This window comes from Astatotilapia calliptera, chromosome 4 (genome assembly GCF_964374335.1).
Source record: "Astatotilapia calliptera chromosome 4, fAstCal68.1, whole genome shotgun sequence".
In the NCBI taxonomy this organism is placed as follows: domain Eukaryota; kingdom Metazoa; phylum Chordata; class Actinopteri; order Cichliformes; family Cichlidae; genus Astatotilapia; species Astatotilapia calliptera.
In genome coordinates, this window is record NC_137425.1 from 32,606,961 (window position 1) to 32,632,640 (window position 25,680).

Below are 25,680 nucleotides of genomic sequence, written 5' to 3' on the forward strand. Positions count from 1 at the left end.
GTTAATGACTGGGGCTGCAGAGCCTCAACGAGGCCATTTCTGTGACAAGTTTTTTTAAAAATGCTGAGGAATGGGTTTTTACGCAGCAAGGGAAAGACTGTATATTAAAGATGGACACATATTCCAGTTTTCAAACCAATGCGACGGGGCTTTAAACCCCTTTCTCTTGTGCAAAAAACACATCACGTGTTACAGTAGTGTCCTCAATAAACACTTTGCTGATGGGCTTAATTTTCAGTTTTAACTCATACTGAACACAGCATGGTTTATATGTTCTAAATGATGGTACCGTGCAGTGCACTCATTTACACAAAAAACTACACCACTCAGGTTTTACAAAGGGACTTTCCAAACCAGGGAGTTAGCAGAATGTAGCTACATCCTTTACATACAGTAAAGGTGCAAATATTAACTTTTTCCCCTTAAAGACAACATTTAACTGCTTCCACTTTACCCTTAACGGTGAGTTTTGCCATCTGAGTATATCAATAAAGACGTGATTTGACCATTAGAATCGTTTCTGGGTTTTTCCAGTGGTAGCTGTATATGCAGAGACCAGTTTGACTAACTTCTGATTTAAAACCAGTCATTTTGTTCTACAAGCATGAAAGAAAGAAAAAAAGTAAAACTCAAGCACGATTATTGTTTAGAAAACCAACACTGTTTCTGTTTTGCTCCTAGTTTTTGGTGAAGTTTAGCAGTGACAGCTTTGCCATTTATGATATGCTGTGTAAACTCAGACAAGCGTAATAATGTTAAACTGTCTAAATTGTATATATTGTGTATATTTTTTGTTTTATTCTTGATTTTATTTTCATCATGACTGAGATAAAGTGAGAAAATCAGAGCTCGACTCTACCGAGCTAAAAAAGTAAAGAAAAGAAACGTCATCATCCGTTTAATATACAAAATTGCCTTTATTTAATAAAATATACAAAGAGCACAAAAAACTCAAAATCAAATCTCACGAGTGGAGTCACTCATGACAGCCGTCTGCGTTCACAGGACGATGGATAGGTAGTCACAAACCTAAAGTGAGAGTAAACGAGAACATCTGGATGTTTTAGACCGACAGCACCTCAAACTCTGAGACGTTAATGACACTTGACGTGCGAGCTGTGTGGATGAACGGGCACCATACCTTGCAGCTTATCATGAGGTTGGGAGAGCCTTCTATGTTAGGAGCTACAGAGAACACCGGGTTGTGGAGACAGTCTTCCATGTGCTCCGACACCCTGGACTCCAGAAGATGCTGCAGGACATCAGGAGTGATGCTCTGCTTCTAAGGACAATGCAGACATTTCATCATGTTTCCACTTTCTCTCCTCTTCCTTTACCTTCACAGGCTTTCAGCATATTTTAGCCACGTACACTATTTTTATTTTATTCAAATCAAGACAGTCCGTACAGTCATTCTAATAAGAAAGTTTTCAAATAAAACATCTGGTCCTCAGCAGGTTTGCCAAGTCTCTAAAAAGAACACAGTAGCTCAGCTTAGGTCTGGAAGGCTGCATATGAAGGAACTACAAGGAAAACCAAAAGAACAAATTCCTTTTAATACTACAAGTGGAGATGTTTGGCCATAACAGCTGTGAAGCACAGTGGAGGAGGGGTCATGATTTGGGCGCCTTGCAGTAACAGAGTCACACATCTGAAGAGTCAAATGTGAGGACATTAGTCCAACAGTTACAGCTGGGCTGAAACTAGATCATGCAACAGGACAATGATCCAAGAACAGCAACAACAACAGAAGGGCTCAGAAGAAGAAAAAATACTGAAATGTTGTGGTAGAAACTTAAGAGCAAAATTCTGGTGGTATTACAGGAAATGATGGCTTCAGGTTATTGCAGCTAAAGGTGCTTTTGCAAGGTTCTGTAGTTGTATTTAGATCATTTTAAAAGCTTAGTTTTTATAATGGCCTGTTCTTTTTCATGCAACCATAATTGTTGTGGTTAGGATGAACAGGCTAGGGAATACACTGTGAAGGAATCTCCTCACTAAGGCAATCGAGCTGACACAGCACTGTGTGCCCGTACACACAGAGAGGAGCAGGTTGTCACTTTTGGGGCATTTTAGCCTAAATCTAAACTCGGGACAGACGGCTGCTGGGACAGGGGAAGAACACACAGGCCTACGAAACTGTGTCAAATTATTAAGGAGGAGAACAAAGACTGAATTTACGACGCAAACTGACAGAAATAAGGCTATCATGGACAATAACAGAGTGCCAACCAGCTATGATTTCTAAAGTTAGTGAAGCCTTCATAATGAGTTGTTTTTTTTAATAGATTAGAGTTCAGCAGACAAACCTTAGTGTTGATATAAACTCCACAGGGGCAGGAGATAAAGAAGCTGTTGAGGTTCAAGTTGTTCCTGTAAGATTAAGAAGCAAGCTCAGGTTGACTGACAGGATCGCATGCCAAAAATTCTGAATTTCATGTCAGTGTTTCATGACACACTCGGTGTGAAATGGCCTTCAGATTCTATTTGTGACAAAGAAGAAAGTGTGCGTGCGACCGCTCTGACAGAAAACATTTTAAGGCAAGTCGACCGCTTTAAATCCCAGTTAGAAATCGCGAAATGAGAAACAACCAATTGTTGCTGTCACGTGTTTAAAGCGATTGATTTCCAAACTCACGTGTGACATATGGGGCAAATAATACGCATCTCATCCATTCCTTCCACGACAGATGATATGTACTGCTGCTCAAACAGCTGGTTCTTCTCGTACTCTTCAATAATGGACATCTCTGCAGCACAGAGAAACACAGAGGCTCAGAATCAACAGGATCACACAGGCTGGATCTCCACTGAAAATACCCGTGTTACCTTCAGACATGAGCTCCTGCTGGATTTCCTCAAGCACCGCCAGTTCATCGTACTCCCTCATTACACCCAACATCTGTAAAGAAAAGTGTCAGACCAGTTCTCCTTCAGATTACACCAACTAAGCTCTCGTCTGCTCTCAGTGATTGTAATCAAGCCTTTACATGCAGCACAGTGTGAACGCCAAAGCAGTTTTCACATTATAAAGATTTTTATCTAAATTAACAGCTAAAAATGACCAAATAATGAGAGACAAACGAAATCCAAACACAGAAGACATTCCTAATAAGAAATGAGGATATGCTGGGAGAGACAGACCTCTGCCATGCCCGCAGGTCCCCACAGTGAGGGCAGTCTCTGGTCCTCGGACTGCAGCGCGCTCCACTCCTCCTCCATCACCTCCTGGACGATGATGGAGGCCCCGGAGCTGCTACACTGCTGGCTCTCCCCCATTTGCCGGTATTTCTCCAGCAGCCTGGCCCGACTGTTTTTTAGCCTGTCTACACAGCGCTTAAAAGCACAAGAAAATATCGCACTGCAGCGTTAGAGTCATAGCCTGAAAAAGTTAGCAACACGCTAGCTAACTAGCTCTCCGACACCTTGCAATACCTTGCGATATGTTTCTTTCCATGGCGGAGTCGTTCCTTTATAAAGTGAGCGGTGCCTGTGCAGAGCGTCCATCAACCGTCTGTGGAGGATGTCCGTTTACAATTGCTCTTTGAAACAACCGGCTAAAGTTGGAGAAGACTTCAAAATCAAAACATTCCGGCTTTACGCCCCGCCACCCGGAAGTTGGCGTGTACTGGACCGGATTGCATGATGGGTTATGTCGTTTTTGACTGAAAAATACTAAAACAATAGATAAATAAATAATAAAATAAATAAAATAAAAGTCCTGTCAGCTTTAAAGAATTGAAATAATATGGGTAATGAATAATTGGATTCCCCACATTACTCATATCAGAGGCAAAATATCGAAGTCTCTATAAGGTCAAGGATCTCATAAATCAAACATCATTATATACTCTCTATTGTTCTATTATACATGACATACTGTGTGGAAGTGTGGGGAAACACGTATAAGACACACACTTATCCAATATACATTCTGCAAAAAAGAGCAATAAGGATAATAAATAAAGCTACTTCAAGGGAACCATCAAATCCACTTTTTATCAAATTAAATATTCTCAAATTTAAAGTGCAAACAATGTATAAAGCAGCAAATAAATCTTTTCCCCACAACATTCAGAACTTGTTCCAAATAAGACCAAATACTCATGACCTGAGAGGAATCCTTGTGTTCAGCAGGCCAGTAGTAAGGACAAATGTAAAATATCAGAGCATTACAGTCAGAGGAGTTAGTGTGTGGAACACCTGTACAGATGAAATCAAGACAAGTACATCAATACAAAAATTCACATGATTGTTCAAAAATAATAAATTGCATGAATATAAGAAATCTTCCTCTCAGTGACTGAGTTGTCTCATTGTGTCCTCATTTTTTTGTTTTATATAGATCAAGGCCTGAGTAACCCAACCTTAAGTGTTCATTAAGGTGTTTGTCACATAGATATAAAACAAGCTCAGAGATTAAGCGGGTGTTATAGACAGGGTGATTCGTTTATGTAAAAATGTAGTTTGTTGTTGTTCTGGTTTACGTGCTGAAAATGGTTTTTATTTGTGTATGTTCAATGTGTTAGACTTGTACATAGTTAACCATATATGATCAAATAATGTTGAATCCTGGATATGGATTTGTAAGCAATGAAATTTGAAATAAGGGGGTAGGAACAAGAAAAGTGTAAACTTCATCTACTCCTTTTCGAGCATACGCATTCTGTAGACAAAGATATATTCATGAAAACTTGATGATTTTTAAGTTTTGTTTTTTGTTTTTTTCTGTTGTTATTTCAATTATATTTGCATGTTCGAAATAAATTATATCTATATCTATTATATCTATAGATTAGACACGAGTGTATTAAAATTTATGAAAGTCAAACTGATTTTACTTCATGGACCACGCAAATCCCACTTTAATCTTCTATCAGCATAAAGAGGTTTAATTGCATATTTAAGCCCTGAGATACATTAAAATAATAAGAAGTATAATTTCTACAGAGCATCTCAATGTTTCTACATGATAAAGAAACTGTACGGAAATAAACGTGTCAAATTTTAGAAAAACTTCTGGAAGGTGTAGCTCAGTGACTCGCCTCTAAAATTGAATGGGGGGGGTTTAAGTCACTGTGAAAAAGTGAAAAAACAGGAACTTTCCTCTTTCGTGTATTTTTTTAAATCTATTTCCTGATTACTTTGGTGTAACATTAGTAAAAATAAATAAATAAATAAAGCTGTAAAACTTAAACAGTTAAAAGTCCAAAAATGTAATTTTTCCTCCTTCATGTTTTCCAATGCAGCAGGGCCAGAATGGAGCTTTTGCCGGGCCAATTATGGCACCCAGGGCTTATGTTTGACACCCTTGCTTTAAAGATTTCTAAACTGTGTCCAAACCACCATTTATGGGATAGATGTTATGAGAGAAAACACCAAAAAACGAATATAAAGACATGTTTTTACTGTAGTAAGAAACTGACGATATTTCAGAGGTTTTATTGGAGGGGTGCTTTGACCCTTTAAGATACTATACCACAAACAAAATTAATAAATTACACCTGAAATAATAAATAATAATAACAATAATAAGTTAAATATAATATTTCTAATTCAACAAAGCAAAACAATCAAATGTTAAAAATTTTAAAAGATTTCCTGATCTGTTATACAGTAATGCATATACTAATATATATTGTACATATATTTATTAGTCTTAGATTTAGCCATTCTTAAATTTTGCTTGTTTTATGTTATTGTATTTTTGCACAACTTTGTTGCTTGTGAAGCTCGCACCAGTGTACCTGCACATGTGATGTGACAATAAAAGTGATTTGATTTATTCAGCTGTTGACACACAGTCTTGTGTCATCCTCAGTCTCCTACACTCATTTAAATCCTAAAATTACTTCTGCTCATTGCCAGGTTAACTACGGGGCCACAGGAAAGGAAAAAAGATGTCGCTGGGCCAACTGGGAACCAACCAGGATGCAGAAATGTATCTGGCAACAGTTTGGTAATTTAAAAAAAGTTTTGTTCACTGAACAAACTGTAATTAAAGACAATTGTAAGTTGTAACCTTAGTGGAATAAGCTGAGGGTTATACCACAAGACACAGGACAAAGGACCAGGGAGAGTTGACACAATGGTGCAAGAGGTGAGCCTGAATACTGCTTTGTTTCGGCATCCTGAATGCATCATGCCACAAAGCATAAGCTCAACAGCAACGCACTGATTGCTGATCAATACTGTAACCCCACTGTGCTTCATTGTACCTTTAAGAATATTGAAAATCATTAAGCATCTGATCCATAAATCTGAATATTGATTTATTTGTCATATATTCATACAGTCACCCATCAGCTGTGCTTTACTGTGTATCTTATTCTTTGCAGGATTTAGATAAAGCTTCCTCTTTAAGAAGCTTTACAAAAGTCCCTCCTCGTGTGCACTCAGTGGCCTCTGTTGCCCGTGGGTAGAGCTGTATTTGGGAAGAGAGCCATTCAGATAAATCCATTTTCCAGCTCACTGCCTTTTTACGGAGTCTGGATCATGGATGAAAAAGTGTTACCGCTGTTGGAAAACAGCTGTACAGGCTGATTTTACACTGACTTTCATCTGGAGAGAGACTGCGGGAAGCATCGGGTTTTGGTGTCTGCTGTAGAGTGTCAGGGAAGTGGCTGCAAAAGGGTTTGTGATTTTCCTCCTGATCAGTGCTGGTTGTCATTTTTTTTTTTCTTTTTTTTCTTTTTGGCCTGTCCCGTTTGGCTCTTTTGCATCAGAATTGTTGTCTAAAGGCAAAGAAAGATGCCCAACGGATTTACTTTACCAAACTGACCATCCCAGCCTTGCCGTAATGGTCCATTTGATTCACCTTTTATTGTTTATTTTATTTTCACTTACTGAATACGGGACAGACTTGACTGGGGGAAAGAAGGGGAGAAAGAAAGAGGGAAAGAGAAACAGCTGAGAAGAGGGACGGGGGAGAAGGGCAAAAGACAAAAACCAACAGAACGGGCAGAGAAAAAAAAAATGCATATATCAATCACCTGGATCACCTGCTGAGAAAGAAAAAAGAAAGCAAGCAGAAGAGAACAAGAGTAATAGAATAAACAACATCACAATGATATATGGGAATATGACAGTAAATACTAAATGTTAAACATTATTGTGCAGCACATAAGATCAACAGAACACAGTGTGCTTTGAGGTAGGAGCCAAAAAGGGTGTAGTTTGTGGGTGTGATCACCCGTGTGTACACCTGTGAGCATGGACGCGCTTGTTTTTAAAAAGGTTCCTTCATGTAATAATCTGCTAGAGGGTGTGGGGGGGCCACAGCCCCGTCCTCCAGGGCGTGAAGCAGGTGTGGAGGAGATCAAAACTCCAGACATCCAGAGGCCCCCAGAACACAAGAGACCAAGGAAGACCAACAGAGGGGCAGCCGCGCCACTGTCCCAGAAAGAGCTGAGGAGAGTCCCAGATGAGGGCTCACTCAGCAGCCGCGGAGCAGAAGTTGCAGTGACGCGCCCGTGAGCTCCGCCGGCAGCCAGCTGCGCCTGAGTGACCGAGCCCCAGGCCGAGAGGCCGGGGGCACCCCACCTCCGAAGTGGCCCGAGCGAGCCCCAGGCTCCAGGCCCCGATAAGCGGCCGCCAAGGAGTGAGCTGGTGTGTACCTGGACGCCCATCCCCGGACACAAAGAACCACCAACGCACCGATGTCTGAGGGGGTCCGCCACTGGCAGGGGAAGTGGTGGTACGGGGAGATAGGCCTCCAAACCTTGGAGGGCCTGAGATGTCCCCAGAGAGGTGGCGCCTGACACCCAACCTGACATACAGACACAGACATACAGGCACACACAGATACAAACATCCATTCCCACCCTCATGCTCTCATATGCACTTACTCCACACTCAACCAACGTGGAGACAGACATAAAGAGACGCTGTACACACGATCACACTCCCCAAGCGTACTCTACAAACCGGGTCTAGGTGCCCCCACCCCTGGAGGGGGGAACTGCACCCAGACCCAGGTGGTGTTTCCCTTTTCCCTGCGGTGGGGGGAGGCAGACCGCCCCGACTCCGCAGCAGCAGGAAGGCTCCACACTCCAGACCGCAGTCGGACAGCCAACTCCTTCTCCTAGCCCCCCCGCTCCAGCAGGCCGCAGAGAACGGGGGTGAGAGAAGACTCCGAACCTCCCTCCACCCGCTCATTGTAGTGTTGATGCATGTGTGTTCTAAGGTGCATTTAAAACCCAGGAGGGCTTGGAGCTACCTGCCAGAGAGCAGCAGGTAAGCACATGGTCCCTCCTGCTAGCCCTCAATGTCTACGTGTATTTAACATTGAGAGGTGGGCAACGATGCCAGGGGTGGGGTGTACACCCTGATGGTACTTTGGACTCCGTGTATTGTGCCCACCCCCAAGATCCTATATGTATGTGTAATGAGAGTGTGAGTAATGTGAATGTCTAAGTTGTGGGATAAAATTGAGGCAGAGGCAGGCAGAAGGGGACAGAGGGGGGGGGGGGGGGTAGCCTCCTCTGCACCCTGGTGACATACCCCTACTCCAAGGCCCTGCATGTGTGGGTGGTTGTGGTGGAGCGGGAAGAGGGAGGCAGCTGGAGATGGGGAGGGAAGGAAGGGAGGGGCAAGTGACCCCTCCCTGGGGCCAGCTCCCCCGCTGACCCCAGTAGGCACCCCCATACTCCGCGACCCGCCAGGGAAAGGGGGCCCAGGCCCATCCAGACCGGGCCCAGTGCAGCAGCGCCGCCCGGCCCCACAGAGCCCGGGACAGTCCACCCAACCCCACCACAGAGAAAACTGCACCCACCCCACCATCCACTCATCTTCCAGACTACATAAGACAATAAACACCCAGGCTGAGATCTTCCTCCACCTCTCCTGTATCTCCCCCTCCTGCAGAGGGAGCTCCTGAGGAGAGGAAAGCTCCTGCAAGATGTGACAATCTCCCCCACCAGTTGAAGAGCCCCCCAGGTGGCTCGACGCACCGGCGGCACCCTGCTCCAGGGCTGGGCCCCCATGCACCCACCCGCCCACAACCCCGGCAACACACCAACCAGGACCCAAGCCCCCGAGGCCCGGCCCGGGTCCCAGCCCAGAGACGGAGCGCCCCCAGAACCTCACGCCCATCCCGGACCCACCCAGGGCCAGCCAGGCTACCAGGTCAGTAACCCACGTCCGTCAGCACAGACCCTCCCCTAGCCCCGCTGCACGCAGCCGCGAGGAAACAGTCACCTGAGAGCCAACAGAGCCCCTAACCGGACATGACCGCTACCCCGGGTTGAGCCCCCCAAGGAAGATGCCTCCGGGGAACCCCCCGACGCCCTAAGGCTGTCCCTACCCCCACACCAATCACAACAGTGAAGGCGGGACCAAACTATGACCCCCCACCCCCACTAGGTGATGGAGCCGATCAAAGGAGCCCAGAGCAATTGATCTGATGTGGTGGCAGAGGCTGTATCAAGACTAATGTAATCTAATAGATAATTTCTATATTGGTTAGAATTAAGATTATTTTTATTTTTCCAGTTCATGAACACTGTTTTCTTGGCTATGCATAGGGCAGTGAAAACCATATGGGCGATATTCTTTTCTGAAGTGACATTATCTAAGCTGCCCAACAAACACACTAAGGGGGAAGTTGGAATGTTACATTTCAGACACTTCGATAAGTCTTCACATATCTCGCGCCAAAACCTCTGAACTGTTGGACAGAACCAAAGAGCGTGGATATAATTGTCCGGTGAATTGGTTTGGCAGTGTGAGCAGTTGTTGGTAGACGTAAAGCCCATCTTGAACATCCGATGGCCTGTATAGTGCACTCTATGTAATATTTTGTATTGAATTAATTGAAGACTGGGATTTCTAATTAGATGAAAGGTTTTTAAGCAAATCTGAGACCAGAAGTTTAGGTCTAAGTTAACTGATAAATCCGCTTCCCATTTTGCAATAGGAAGTGATATTGATTCATCTGTTTTAGAAAGCATTCTGTATATTTTGGATAGTAATTTGGGGGGTTTAAGAGTAAGAAATTGAACCACACTTTTGTAGTTCAACTTGACCCGGTTTAAATTTCTTTTTTACTATGGATTTAATTTGTTGATATTCTAAAAATCTTTTCTTGTTGATCCCATATTGTGTAACTAGTCCGTCAAATGAAATAAATTCTGTTCCTTCTAGTATATGTTCTAAATATTTGATTCCTTTATCACTCCAATCTGAAAAGTTTATCATATTATTGTTTTGTAATATGTCAGGGTTGTTCCAGATAGGTGTACGTTTGCATGGGATTAATGAAGACGCCGTCAATGTTAGAAACTCCCACCATGCTGTCAGAGAAGAGCTGATGTTGATGCTTTTAAAGCATTCATGTCGTTGGATGTTTGAGCTGATAAATGGTAGGTCTGAGATCTCTAGATTATTGCAGAGTGCTTGTTCTACATCTAGCCAAGGTTCATCTAAGAGGGTATGTTTTAGCCATCCTGAGATAAACTGAAGCCTGTTGGCTAAGAAGTAGTGCTGAAAGTTAGGTAGTTCTAGTCCTCCTTTATCCTTGGTCGTTTGTAGTGTTTTTAAGCTTATACGTGGGGGTTTATTTTTCCAAAGGAATTTGGACATACATGAATCTAGAGATCTGAACCAATCTTGTGGCGGTTTAGTTGGGATCATTGAGAATAAATAATTTATTTTTGGTAAGACCATCATTTTTATAGCGGCAACCCTTCCCATGAGTGATATGGGTAGACATTTCCATCTAGCCAGATCATCTTCTACCTTCTTTAAAAGTGGGATATGGTTTAATTTAGTTAGATCTGCAAGCTTGGGAGAAACATTAATACCTAAATATTTTATATTTCCCGATTGCAGTGGTGTAGAAGAGGAATTATGGAAGGAGCAATTAATCGGTAGAACTGTAGATTTTGACCAGTTAATTGAGTAATCTGATATTCTTGCAAAAGAGTTTATCAATTCAATCACTCCAGAGATATTGGTTTGTGAGTTTTGGAGAAAGCGTAACACATCATCCGCATAAAGGCTGATTTTATGTTCCACGTTCTTGCATTTTATGCCCTTAATTACTGAATTCTGTCTAATTGCTGCTGCTAGTGGTTCAATAAAAATTGCAAACAGTGAAGGGGAGAGTGGGCATCCCTGCCTGGTGCCCCTCAAGAGACAGAAGCTGGAGGATGTCTGGTCATTTGTTCTAACACAAGCTGTTGGGGAATTATATAATATTTTTAACCAGTTTATGAAAGAGGATCCAAAACCAAATTTGTGTAAAGTTGCAAATAGAAATTTCCAGTTAACTCTGTCGAATGCTTTTTCTGCGTCTAAAGAGAATATTGTAGTTTCTAGGTTTTTACTGTATGAGTAGTCTATCAAATTAAGTAATCTACGTGTATTTGTTGATGAGTGCCTACCTTTTATGAAACCAGTTTGGTCAGGATGAATTAAGAGGGGGGTTATTTTCTCCAGTCTCTTTGAGAGAGCTTTGCAGATTATTTTAAGGTCTACATTTATAAGGGATATTGGACGATAGCTTGAGGGATATACAGGGTCTTTGCCTGGTTTTAGCAGGAGATTAATGTTTGCAGAATTCATATTTGATGGAAGTCTGCCCTTTTCTTTAATTTCCACCAACGTTCTGTCGAAAACTGGTGCTAGAATCGACCAGAATTCTTTGTAGAATTCTGCAGGAAAGCCATCTGGACCTGGAGCCTTATTATTGGGCATACTTATCAGGGCTTCCTGGAGTTCACCTGGTGTCAGTGGTGAATCCAGTGCCATTGCTTGAGTGTCCAATAATTTTGGAAGAGTTATGTTGTCCAAAAAGTGATCAATTTCTTTTTTAGATGGGTTTATTTGTGGTGAATACAACGTTTTATAGAAATCCCTGAAAATGTTGTTTATTTGTATTGGATCATATAATGTGTTCCCAGATGAATCTTGAACAGCACATATAGTTGTTTTTTATTTATTTATTTTTAGCTGGTTGTCATTTTTAAATAATGTCATAACTAAGTACATTTTGGAAATATCTGGGTAGTGATTGGCTGAACTGACAAACTGATTATTGTCTCATTATCTTCTTTCAGAGTTACACTAGTTTTCCTTTTTTTTAAAGCATTTTGCTGTTCACTGACTTCATCAAAATAATGCCTTCTTTGATTAATTGTGCTGACAGATCCTTAAACCTAATTTCACTGAAGTCACTGTTTATTTTCATAATAGTTTCCAATTTTAGATATCGTTTAATGCTACTTAAGTGTTAAATGACATTTTAGGTGAACACTCTCCTTAGCCAAAAAAGAGCAGCGGCGTCAGATCTGTATGTGTAAGTGCAATGTGTGTGTGTGTGTGTGGATGGGGGGGGGGGGGGGGGGGGTATTTCCAGTAATCAGTGCTTTGATGAGCAGGAGGGTTGTGATGAAGGCCATAGCTCTAAGGAAGCAATTGTTTTTCAGTCTGTGCGTGTGGGCATTGATTGTTCTGAGCCGTCTGCCAGATTGCTGTGATTCAATCAAGGGGTGGCCAATGTAACACAGTTGGAAAGAGCACGCTCTTCATGGTTTTTATTGCAAAAAATAAGTAAATAAATGTACCAGCAATATCTGTGTGAACCGAGCCAGCTTCAGCTTTCTAACCAGGTTCTGATTGTGAGACGTCATCCCTGCTGTTGTAGTGATGTCAACCAGCTTACGGATAAAACGGTTCAGAAAGCAGGAATGTAGGAGTCGTGGTTTCAGGATCAGAGTGGAAGTTTCAGCTCTGAGGAAATCATGATCCCAGTAAACAAGGACAAAACACCTAAGGAGTCCTGAGGTCCCTTCTCAGGCGCAGGATGAGGTGGGGGAAGATCTCATCTCTTTACTGGGGTTTCACCCTTAATCCCGGTGATGATAAAGATCCACGCCTTTTTTCACACCTTGGCTCATGTGATGACTCGCATGATTAATAGGGTTAGTGACCCTCGGAACTATGGGAACAATCCCTACTAGGAGTTAAATACCTGGGACTCTCCACCATTTGGTTTTAGAACTGAAGAAACCTCTTGGATGAAGTCCATTTGACTTCCTTTTTTCAACCACTCAAAGAAGCCCTGACCTGGACAGCCACAACCTGCGCGGACACACTGGGAACATGTATGTAGCTTTCTGTCTCTTTAAGAATGTTAAATAGAAAATATAGTCCCAGGGCGCTACATTTATGTAGATTGTGTATGTAAGGAGAAAATAATTTTTTAACATCTTTCTGAGAGAGGAGCTGGTTAAGACTGAGTCAGCTGACTAAATGGTTCTTATCTACTCAGCTTGCGCACTTTATACAACCCCTTTCACTCATTTATACAACATAAGTTCTTTCTGTCTAACCTTCACACACATTCATATTTCAGTGAACACATCAGAGAGCAACTAGTACATCCCTCAGTATTAGCCCTGTGATGGAAGGGAAGGGGTGTGTGTGTGTGTGTGTGTGTGTGTGTGTGTGTGTGTGTGTGTGTGTGTGTGTGTGTGTGTGTGTGTGTTGGTGGGAGGGGGGGGGGGGGTTGTACCTGTAAGAGGTGGATTCGCCTGTGAATCTGCTATTTTTGTTAGCAAACACGGTGTTAACGGGGCCTCACTCGCTGTGATGAAGTGATTCACAAAAATCACTGCGCTGATCCTCAGCAGCCACCCTCCACCACCTCCACCACCACAGCACGGCAGCAGCAGCTTCGACACGTTTGGCCGGCTGCTTCAGCACCTCGGAGAGCGATAGGCTGAACGACTTCAGCGGCGGCAGCAGCATCCAGGCAGCAGCCAATGAGAGAGCGCCGTTTCTCTCGCACATCCAACCCGAATAAGTGCTGATGCCCGCATCTCTCTCTCTCTCCCTGTCTCGCTCGCTCTTTGCTTTGCTGCTTTACTGAGGGAATAAGCTGCCGTCTATTTTTGGACTTTATCGTGGCCATGTTTTTCTGTCCCCCTCTCTCTCTGTCGCCGCTTTTTTGTGTTAATGTAGGTTTTTAGACCAGCGGGCCGGCGTGCTGTTTGATTCATGTCTGGGCGAGTTGTGAGCATCAAACAGCCTCCACCGTGTAGTTTTTTGGGCTTCTCAATGGAAGACATCTCTCCACTCGCTGCGAGCGAAGGAGTGCGGCACATATTCGCTTTGCGTGTGTATTCCCGCAGAGGAGCGAGAGACTCTTTCTGAATGAGGCTCTGAAGGGAAGGGGCGCGGGCAGCAGACCTGTCGGTGTTCGAGCGAGACCCGTTTGGCTGGACGAGCTCGTGCCGGCGGTTGTGGATTCCGTGGGCGGAAAGCCTTTTCACATTTTGATCTTACCCAGCAGCGAGGGTACGGGGGAGGTCAAGGTGGGATACATGGATTTCACAAGAAGAGAAGATTAATTAGAAGGTAGGAAACATGTTTTTCCCTGTAACACCAGCCTTGTGAGGTGATGAAATATTAAAGACGCTCAAATAATTCTCAGATAAACGCAGGATCAGTCAGTACACAGCCACCTGCTCAAAAAGAGAGAAAAAAGCATTTTCTCCTAATGTTCAGGGCTGCCTCTCGGTGTGTGCTTCTGATGCTGCCTGGTGTTGGTGGTGTTCGGGTGTGGGGGGGGGGGGGGGGGGTGTTCAAGGCTTCCATTTTGAAGCTAAGATGGATGCTTGCGCACATTTCTTTTCCCTGCCTCCGTGGCCTTTTCTCGGTTCTTATATAATGCTGGTGAACACTGGTAGGCCCATGCTGGGGCTACCAGTGCCGTCTATATGCAGCTTTATGTGGGGAGGTGCGCCATTTATACATGACTGCTGTGATGGAATGCCAGCTATTTGTGTGGCTGCACGATTTATTATGAAGTTTCTGCACAGACACCTAATGCAGTTGGCTGACTCTTTCTCTCGTTGGTATATTGCTGTAACCATAAGCTCTGGGGTGCTTTTCTTCACTTAATGAACATACAGTACCAACAGCTCAATGTGGACCTTGGAAGCAGAGATTTGCGCAGTAAAAAAAAAAAACCCACTCCCACCACCTAACCTAAACTCATCTTATTGACGTGTTCTGAAAGGGGAAGCTGGTCTTGTGACCTGCTTTCATCTGCATTTGCAGGCTCTTCCTCCAGGCAGGAGCTTCTTCAGTTGTCATTGTTACAAGTGGACAGCAGATTCACTGTGTAAATATCTATCTGGCCGGTTACAGGTTGTTTCTCATGGTCTAGCAGATAAGAATCCAGGTTTTTCACCAATGATCACCAATGATATATGTGTGATTTGTAAACATTGATATGATTGATATTTATTGTATGTTACTGCAGCTAGCAGGCAGCTAGCAGTGTTGCATCACAACAAAATTTTCCTGTAGCTTGAAAACCATGTTTGTCCACTGGGTTTTCTCCAGGAGCTTGGATTTCTTCCTCCATCAAAAGAAAACAAAAAGTGTCTGAATGCTGTTTGCAAAAGAGATACTGAAATGTCATGAATTTGACTTCCTCGTTAAAAGAAAATTTAGCCAAGCTGAGGGCCTTGGAGGAATAACTAGCAAGAAGACCTTGAGAACTGTTGTTTGGGCCATTTTCATCTGACTTGCTTTTGCTTTCACAAAGTAGGAACCAGAGTGTCCTTTCTGGTTTCGAAAACTAACCTCACTTTCTAAAATCATATTCAAGGTCTTTGTTACTTGGAAACCCAAGAGGAACAAATAGAAAGTATATCTTGATAGGTTTTCCCAAACATTTTCCCATGTTTTCCCATTTCCCCTCACTAAAACAAATAGAATGTTTCTGATCTTAAAGATATCAAAATATCTTTGGACTCTCAACCAAATTTGTCACTTTTTATGGTTAAAAGAAGGTAAGGGGTCATTTCTAGACTAGTGTGAAGACCTCAAGCACCAAAGTGTGTGCGGTCCTTTTTGGACTTAAATAGCCTTTCAACCACATTTCATGGTTGACTGGAGCCGACAGTAGTCAAACTCAATGGGCCTCAATGGTTACTTTCTTTACTCTTTTTTCAAAAGGAGAAGTAAAAACTCTCCTTAGTCCTGTGCGAGAAAACTGTGAAAAGTCTTATCTGAAAGTCCAGCAGCCATTTGGGGTGTTTCATCTGGATACCTTGTCATGGCTGTAGGCTTCAGTTCATTCTGCTCTTGGAAAACTAGTTTGTGTATAACCCAACCCATTTAACTCAGGGTCCACTTACAGATGTTTTGGGGAGATTTTAACAATGTTTCTTGGTTTTCCTCATTCTCTCCTCACCAAAACAAGCCAAAGCTCAGACGTGAGGATTGTAGCATTTGAAATAGTAAAAAGAAAACTTAACTCATACTACGATTACTACGAGCCTTTCTTTCATCCCAGGATCTTTTTCAGAGACTGTAGCTCATTTTTCATGTTTGACAAGGCTGACAGCAGCAACCTCATGAAATTATCTAACTGGATGGTTGAATTCATAGTGAGGAAAGTCTCTTAGCAGAGGAAGGCGATAGACTGAACGCTCTAGGGGAAAGTTCACCATCCCAACGATAAATATTCTCTTTTGAGTCAGTGTCTTATGTCACTTCTGGTCTTGCAAACAGGCAAAAAATATTCATCATTCGTGTTCAATATTCATCAGCGAGTGGAGTGTTAAGTTGTCATGGTTGTGCAAAACTTTAGCGTCTAGGTCTATTCTTTGCTTTGATAAACCACTCCACATCTACATCTCATTCTCTACTGAGAGAAGACTGATGAAACTTCATCAGTTGAAATGAAATCGAACTAATATTGCTGCTTTTTTTTCTGTTGTTTGTTTGTTCACAGGTTCAAACTCCTCCAGAAGTGAGACGCTGACCCTTTCCAAGCTTTTTGTCTAGACTAGTCAAAGAGCTTTCCCCCACTACTTTCCACTGTACCCTGTTTCTGCTGCTAACTCTAACCAGACATCATGGGTACAGTGTTATCGCTGTCTCCTAGCTACCGCAAGGCAGCCTTGTTTGAGGATGGGCCGGCCACGGTGGGCCACTACACCGCCGTCCAGAACAGCAAGAATGCCAAGGATGCCGCTGCTGCAGCAGCAAAGTCCCTAAAACGTCCCTCAATCATCAGTGTGCTCCCATGGAAACGTATAGTGGCTGTATCAGCGAAGAGGAAGGGGTCCAAGAAATTACAGTCAGACAGCGGGGATGGGGGGAAAGGAAGCTCTCCGGATGGTCATGCAGCCGCCACCACCAACTCAGCCTCCAATAGCCTGAAGCTCAAGAAGTCTCAGTCCTGTGCTAACCTCTCATCCTATTCATCCAGCCAGGACCCAGCAGCCACCACTACCACTACCTCCTCCCACCTGCCCGCCTCCAAAACCTTGGCTAACGTAGCTACTGTCGTTGCCAAAAAGAATTCCCTCACAGGTTCTGGGATCCAGCCTTCCACTGCAGCTGGAACGCCAAAACGAGTCATTGTTCAGGTAACCTTCACTCTATAGCAAAAGGAAAACTAAAAACTCACGCATGCATAATTTGATCAAGTCTTCTCTCCTTCCCTCCTAAACACAGGCATCCACGAGTGAACTTATGCGCAGCCTGGGCGAGTTCCTGTGCCGTCGGTGTTACAGATTAAAGCGTCTATCCCCGACAGATCCAGTGCTTTGGCTGCGCAGTGTGGACCGCTCCCTCCTTCTTCAGGGCTGGCAGGATCAGGGCTTCATTACTCCAGCCAACGTGGTCTTCCTCTACATGCTGTGCCGCGACGTGGTCTCAGCTGAGGTGGCCTCGGAGCGCGAGCTGCAGGCCTCACTGCTTACCTGCCTCTACCTGTCCTACTCCTACATGGGCAACGAGATCTCCTACCCACTGAAGCCCTTCTTGGTGGAAGCAGAGAAAGAAGCCTTCTGGGACCGCTGCCTGGACATCATCAACCGCATGAGTGGCAAGATGCTCCAGATCAACACCGACCCACACTTCTTTACCCAGGTGTTTGCTGATCTGAAAAATGAGAGCAAGAAAGAGGAAGAGAAGACCAAGCTCCTCATAGGCCTTGACCGATAAGAGGGCGCCGGGAGTGGGGGGGTGGGGGTGGAAGGATAGACAGTGAATATGTTAAGGACAGGAAGACTAATGTAATCCAGTGTAATGTTACCTTTGAGCTGTAATGTTGTCTGGCGTCTCTACTGGTGATGATTAACCAACTTTTCAAATGTAGAAGATAGAGCTCGTTGTATGAAACAGTGTTGATGATAAATTTACCCGAAGGCTGCAGTTAAACAACAAAGTAGATAAAATCAGGGTTGCTGAGGTGTTTCTCAAACCGCCAGTCATGTTGACTGGATCTGATTAGATTCCCAAGATTAACAGGCTACTTGTTGGCATTCAGCATCCAGGTCCCTGAGCTCAGGGTAACAAGTTTTAAAGCTGAGATACAATTGTTGAGATAAGATAAGAGGAGATAAGATAAAACTTTATTAATCCCTCTGGTGGGTTCCTCTGGGAAATTCGGTGATTCCCAGTAACAATATATCTGACAATGAAGAAAAGGAAAGTCATATTTCATCAAAAGCATGACTAGCAGAGATCATGATGTGACATTAACAGCATGATAGAGAGAGCAAGAGATCCATTGTACTTACCTTTTACCTTGGGTGTAAAGAAATTTGTCAGTCTGGCCTTTATGTTAAGAAATAAAGTCCTGACTAAGTTTTATTGTGAAAGTTAATAGAAACATAAATGGGTTTAGAGACGCCAGACAACACAGATTTAGTTACTGAGGCTGGATATATAAATATATATATATATATACTGTATATGTATACAGTATATATTTAGCATTGAGGCATTTTTATCTATAGAGAATTGAACCATTGCATGAGGTCACTTCATATGTCCTTGCACATGACCACTTGCTTATTGCCAACTCCGCTTTACCTTATTCCTAAAGTCCTTCCCAAGCTTTATTGCACTCATCAAAAGTGGTTCTGCAAGGTCCATTCACATAACATAAAGAGTATTAACTTGCATAGCGTGGATGAGATCAAGTCAACCAGATTGTTTAATTGGCACTCCTATTTATTGTACTGAAGTGGATTCATGCATCCGCATATTATATAAAGTACTGTAGTTTTAAAGGAACATTTGGGTTTATCCAGTCAAATATTCTGGGAATTAGGAGACCATTTGTCTATTTTTAAGAGGATGACATGCTAAACCTTTTGGCACAGATGAATAATTATTAAACAAGCCCTTGTGTAAGCTGTTTACAAATACGTGGGAAAATGCAATACTGACCCCTCCAGGGCACATTTTACACAGGGAATGAGCTCATTTATTTCTCTTACCCTGCACTTTCTCCTGCAGTCCATATTGGTGCTGACGAAAGAAAGAAAGAAAGAAAGAAAGAAAGAAAGAAAGAAAGAAAGAAAGAAAGAAAGAAAGAAAGAAAGAAAGAAAGAAAGAAAGAAAGAAAGAAAGAAAGAAAGAAAGAATACTTTTAAACGACTACACTCGTGTTGGGTGCATCACACTGTGTGAATGACTGGTGGTGATGGGTCATGGAGGATATGTTCTTATAGCAGATCATGTGATCGCTTTTCTCGGCCAATGACTACACACATTAGTAATCAAAAGTAAATGTGAGTATGCTCCAGCTGTGGAAGTGCAGAGCCAGACACAACAATTGTAGATGTGACTTTTCTTCCACAACAACACTTTGATGTTGCCGTCACCACTTGGTACCAGAGACCTCGGCTGCTGTTTGAAGTCCCAACACCCACCCCTCTTTCTTCTGCTCATGGCTTTCCACAGCAACATGGACAAAATAAATCAACACAGATTCTCTCTCTCTCATTTCGATCGCTCCGGTCTGGTCTGAACCGGTCGTGTCCTGTCTGGTGCAGTTCAGTCCAGTTGTCCCATATTTAGAGACTCTCTGGTCCACTGACCTGATGGCTTACTTATTCACGGAGTTGTTTGACATGCATGTGTGCTTCTATAGGTTTCCTAGCATGCTGCTTTGTGTTGGGCACGCCATGCCTCATGTTACGAAAGAGACTGAGCAGTTGCTATGCTGAACTGCTGAAAGCTAGACTGAGCGATGTGACATCCAGGCGCAAGGACGATCCAATGAGGACAATATGTGAAAGGTTAGAAGTGGACATGCCATTACTATAAATCCATCAGTCAAGGCAAGGTCAAACACTTGCCCTTAAAACAGGTTTTTGGTATTCATGTACACAGAGGACTAAAAGAGCCCACCGAGATTAGCCTCTATGTCTCTTTGGTCACTTATTTGGTATGTCCAAAGAGAAATCTGAGAACTAATGAACTGTAAAAGCAAAATGTTTTACATTTTGGATCAAACGTAAATGCGATCTTAGTAAGAATTGATTTAGAAGGTAATTTCATCTCGTTTCTGCAACTATACCTGTTGAGCATGTTGCTAAAATGCATTTCATCCCTAATCCTACCCCTATGTGGCTCTACAGCAACCTATTGTACATTAACCATCTGAGATCTAAGCCCCAAACCCTAAGTTTTGTAGACAAGAAAAACAGGGTTTTTTTTGACAAACGTCAACACATTTTGATGTGTCGGTTAGAACCAATATGTTCTTTGTCCCCTTATTGCTAGAAAAAATGAACAAATATTACATATTCTGATAGTATAGGGTGATTACTTAGGCCTCAGAGGGTAAAGAGTACAATAGTTCTGACTTTTGGTAAGCAGCCATGTTTTCAGGCTGAAAACTTATAAAAGGCAGAATAAACTCTCCAGACTTCCTGTCTAAAAATGCGTGATCAAACAATTTCCATAATGTGCTTAAATCTGGTGCTTTTTTCTTCCTAAATCACCTAAAGTCCACCTTTAAAGACCCCACATCTTCAGATTGTATGGGTCTTTCTTGTTAGAAGCTTCAAGCCCAAAACTGAATTTTATGAAGAAGCTCAAAGGAATTATGATTCGGTTTTGGAAAGCTCCTCCAGAATCACAAGAGAGATTATAGAAGAGTTTTCAGTCTGTGTCACCAATAAATGTATGGAAAACTTTGATGGTCCATTACAGGACCATTGTAAGGGTAGTCCTTCAAAACATTATGATGGATAAATGGATATACTGATCCTATACATGTCCCCCTGAGGTGAGAGTGTTATCCTTGATGATGTCATATCTCTAAGTCTAACAACGGCCAATAAGATGTTTTCAGTTTTTGAAAACCTGCGCCCTGTCGGCAGGGCGGAGGTCTTGTGCCATATCATTCTAAGACTCATTATTTCATACAAAAAGAAAAAGAAAACAAAAAAACATGAGCCAAGAAAGACTATAAAGTTGTCATGAGTAAGCTTTTCATAATGTTGCTGCATTGTACATCCGACATGTAGACCAGAAGAAAAAGACTTTCTTTACATGGTAAGGAATACATGCCAAAATGGAAAGCTTGTAAATTCAATATACAGAGAAGTTGTGTGTGTCACTTTGCAAAATGTATGCCAAAATTGGAGTCATCCAACACTGGAGCGTTCAACATTCAGTTTAATTTGTGTATAATAATATTTGGCCTTCCCTTGTAATATGAAAAAAACAAAACAAACAGAAATGAAGACTTTGCTTTTAAAAATGAGGAAATGGATTTTTAATCAAACAGAATGTCATGCCTCTTTCCAGACTCGTGTCTTCACAAAGCAGGAGATGTTTCATGTTCAGATGATTACCAACTGGGCTGCAGCGCTTTCATGCTCTGAAGAAAAACATGTAGCCTTGTTCCAGAGTCAGACCTCATGAGACAAATATGCACTCTATGAATCCATGGCAAACATGCTTGTTTACATGTCCTTCCTCCTAGCTGTTTCTGATGGGTTGAATAGTAGACAAGTAGCATATTCCTCAAAGGCATTCACAAGATGACTGTTGAATAATCCTGTTTGTAATTTGTTGTACTTGACGATCCAGAAGGATCTCTCTCTGCAGGCAAAAGGATAAAAGAAAGGTCAAATGGTTACAAATCATCAACTCCATAACAAGATGTATGTGAACTGTAATAAGTTAATGTTATACAAGAATTTGCAATTTTTATTCATGTCAGTACTTTCAGTATCTAACAGATTTAATAGAAGAATGACACAGTTTTCCAATTAAAGGGTAAAGGTTTGCTTAGCCCCACAACACAGGCCAGGCCTTTAGTTGTCTAATCTTACAGTGATAAGGGCAGCAGGTGTGGTGGCAAATCTTAGATTGTAATTGATCCAAAAGTAAATAATTAATTCATTACTTAAAAGAATTCCATTAAACAAATTTCTCATTTCTAGCTAACAACGGTTACTGGCTTAAAGAACAACAGTCAAAGGCTAACTAACTTGATGGCTATTTGACATAAACATTAGCTAAAATATTCTCTAAATTATTTTTTATTAATCATAGCTGAGTCATGTCAAAATTACTTGTTGGAATGAATTCTGTCTGTAAAATGCAGAGGTGAACTGTGAATGCTAACAATAGCATTTGCCTTGTTTGTGTCACTATAATAAACCAGTAGCTGAAGCGAGCTATTGCTTTAGTGGCTAGTATTTTTTTTAAAGAAACCCTATCGCTGACACTTAATGGATAAAGTGTGCATATATGGTTGCTAATAAACAGCTAAATTGAAACAGGGAAAGCAAAACAACAGGTTTCCTAATGAGATGTAATTGTCCAACACCCATGGCTCTGTTAAATGGGGATTAGATGTCACTGTGGTTGCCAGTGTTTGTTCGTCACTGGTAGTCTCTTACAAAACAACCTTTAACCAAAGTATGTTCATCAAAACACACCAAAAGTAAGGGTGAAGTAGATGAACATTTATCAAGAGTTTTAAGAACAGACACACTCAAGCGGATACAAAAAGTTATTGATTTATTAGAGAGATATGAAACGGCTTTTAATGAAGCAACTGGTTGCTACAAACAACTTCATGCTTGAAGACAAAGGCTACAGCTAACAAGCATAAAGATTGCTTCTTCACCAAATAAAAACATTGGTCTTATCAACTTAGTCTGTTCAGTTCATACCTTATAGGGAATAATGTCAATAGGACTCCTATTTTTTCTTCCTTTTAATGCTAGGACAGTAAGATGTCTGTTAAATGTGACGTTATCTTGGGTGATGCTAGCTAGGGTTGCTACAGTAAATGTTATTGGATCTAATGGACAACACTGCTAACACTAGCTTAAACTCTGATAGGATCAACGTCACAGATAGTGTATATACAACTAAGTGGATGTGCTAGTGATAAAAGGGGCACTGCATTATTTAAAAAATTAGCTGCTTGGCCTTTTAGGTAACAACTGTTGGTTAAGCTAATGATTGTATCTTATGTTAGCGATGAGAAACACACCTTAACTCATTTGTCATGGAATGGCACCGATAAGGAACCACCTTAAACTCTGGAAATACGTCTTTCCACATTGTGAACAAACCCAAAGCTTGAAAGACCTTTTGTGCTGCGTTACAGTTGCTAAGCTGTGATTGAACAATCATTAAACAAGCCGTGATTTTTCACAAGCGGTCAGCGCTACTCGTTCTCTGATACACTGAATATTCTATTTTCTGTATTCAGTACCCTTGTAGTGTCAGATTTTGACACTGATGTTAGGAGTGATGATTCTTAATGTGTAAAATTACCAAAATATTTATGACCACTTTCCACCTGCTCCAGGCCTGTCAGCTGTGCAGGGACAACAAAGAAAGAGAAAACTGAAGGTAAAGGAAAGCCGTCCTCTAAATGAACCTTTTTCTTGCAATGGAGAATGAAAGTATGAGTTGATAACACCCCCTCCGATTCATGCTCTCATTGATTAACTCATAACCATGTGCCATATTTTATCTTGCGAGACATACAAGACAAAAAAACAACAAAAAACAAAAGAAAAAAACTATTGTGTGACATATGCTTCTAATGATGAAGTTGGTTTTCCTTCCTTTTCATTTGTGAATCATATTGTGTAAACAAGAATCTTTGGTGAACAAAGTCAAGGCTACTAGTGTTACTAGAGTGCTGATGCTGCAATCTGTTACTATGTGGATGTATGAATATGTATGTGAGAAATAAGAATACTTTGATCAACTGTTACAGGTACTTTATATAAAAACCTTTACAAGCATGGTGTTCTGTATTTTGTTCAGGTGTTATGACTGACATTGAGACAGTTCTTACTCGGACCACAGAAAGGCAGCAGAGAGTCTCTGAAGCTGCACATTTGAGGCAGCTGAAGAGGAGCTGGGAGGAAGAGCATCATAATAATTTTGAAAAAATGCAATTACTGCTCACTAGCTCCCTAACCTGACACTTGAGAGTCATTAAGAGCAGGTTTAATTTTTATTGGTGATAAAAATTTTAATACCAAATCCCTCAATTCATTGATTATTCTGCTCTATACATCTGACATAAAGAGAAACGTACTGATAATGCTAAACACTTAAATACTTGAACTTTAATCGTAGTTTCTGATGAGTTTATATTCAATTGAAAAACTGATCATACTAACCTCTGTAGTCTGATAAAAAGCGAGAAACAAAACAAAACAAAAAAACAACGGCTGCTAGGCTTCTGAGCATATAGTACATACAGTCCTTCTACAGACCTAGTTTTACACTAAACTGAAGGGACAAAAGACCCAAGGTATTACCAGAGACTTGTCTAAGAAAGAGACACAGCACAGCATCCTGATTTCAATCCTGATTTGACACCAGGGAGCGTTTGCAACTTTTATTAAAGAGGCTATGAAATTCACAGAAAGAGACCTTTAGGTCTGGTGAGTATAGCAAGTCTATAGATTATTTACAAGAGCCTAAATGGAAATATAGTTTGTTTCTTTAAGGTGGTGATGGTGGGGTAGCAGGCAGGCCAAGATAATCAACAAGAAGTGAGAAGAAGGGCAGTGGAGAATGGTCAGGTAGGCGAGATGCAGGTAGGTGCTGGTCGTGAGTGCAGGTGAACTGTTATTCGTGAGAGTTTATTTTTCCTCTGTGCTTACAGGAACCAGAGAGGATAACCATCCAACCATCTTTGAAGAAGAACATTTCACACCACCAGGATGGAGGCCCAAACTGGTCCTTAGATCCTGCATGGTGAGAAAATGACTAAGAAACAGACGAAAAGAGAAGAACGAGGCAGACTTACAGAACAGACCTCATATGACACAATATGACTGTACATAAGTCAGCTGATGTAACCTCTGACCTGCTTCCTTTGAATGCTTGGAAAACAAAGGAGCCCAATCAGTTGCTTTTCCCAGTGTAGTTGCCCCACTCTGGCAGGAATAACTTTGTGATTCCATTTTTTTAACAATAAATCACCATAACTAAATAAAGTGTGGAGTTGTCTGAATCTGAATCAAACACTAGTGAATATAGACGAGTCTAATTCTGTACATTTAAACTGAACTTAACTGAACTCTGTCAGCTAACCTTCCACCTCAACAGCTGAAGAAGTTACGCATGTTTGATCAAAGTTAGAGTCAAACTCAAAATTTTGGAAACTTAAAGATTGAAATGAAGTAATTAAAGTGCAGTAACAATCTTCTACTTCTTCCCTTAAAGCAAACCTTGCCAAAGTGTGGGGGCCGCCCCCTAGGTGGGGCGCAGAGCCATTGCAGGGGGGGGCGCGGTATGAAAAGGGAAGAAAAAAACCCCAAAACAAACAAATGCTTGGACATGCTTGGGGCGCCCACACAAACGCAAAGCAGGAGATGAAGCATCGCTGAATATGTTTCCAAACCAACTTCATTCTAA

General features: G+C 41.9%; 3 protein-coding genes across 5 annotated transcripts in view; 1 reads left to right on the forward strand and 2 right to left on the reverse strand.

The window, feature by feature from the left end:
• The window catches only part of LOC113021409 (G2/M phase-specific E3 ubiquitin-protein ligase-like), a 258,658-nt gene that overhangs the window by 206,431 nt on the left and 26,547 nt on the right, over positions 1-25,680 (reverse strand). The window lies entirely within an intron of this gene.
• On the reverse strand, positions 898-3,644 carry rpain (RPA interacting protein). Of its 2 annotated transcripts, none has more exons than XM_026163756.2 (7): positions 3,436-3,644; positions 3,145-3,336; positions 2,830-2,902; positions 2,639-2,750; positions 2,310-2,373; positions 1,142-1,279; positions 898-1,029 (listed from the first exon to the last, which is right to left on the reverse strand). In XM_026163756.2, the coding sequence occupies exons 1-7, from the start codon at positions 3,505-3,507 to the stop codon at positions 1,000-1,002; spliced, it is 681 nt and encodes a 226-aa protein (XP_026019541.2). In that variant the 5' UTR covers positions 3,508-3,644; the 3' UTR covers positions 898-999. The 2 variants fall into 2 exon arrangements, with proteins under 2 accessions (XP_026019541.2, XP_026019540.2); XM_026163755.2 differs by having other exon boundaries at positions 1,142-1,282; positions 3,436-3,641.
• Positions 12,955-24,050, forward strand: LOC113021413 (cyclin-dependent kinase 5 activator 1-like). 2 transcript variants are annotated; one of them, XM_080300505.1, is made up of 3 exons: positions 12,955-13,106; positions 16,754-17,393; positions 17,482-24,050. In XM_080300505.1, the coding sequence occupies exons 2-3, from the start codon at positions 16,878-16,880 to the stop codon at positions 17,971-17,973; spliced, it is 1,008 nt and encodes a 335-aa protein (XP_080156631.1). In that variant the 5' UTR covers positions 12,955-13,106; positions 16,754-16,877; the 3' UTR covers positions 17,974-24,050. The 2 variants fall into 2 exon arrangements, with proteins under 2 accessions (XP_080156631.1, XP_026021844.1); XM_026166059.2 differs by lacking the exon at positions 12,955-13,106 and adding an exon at positions 13,230-14,361.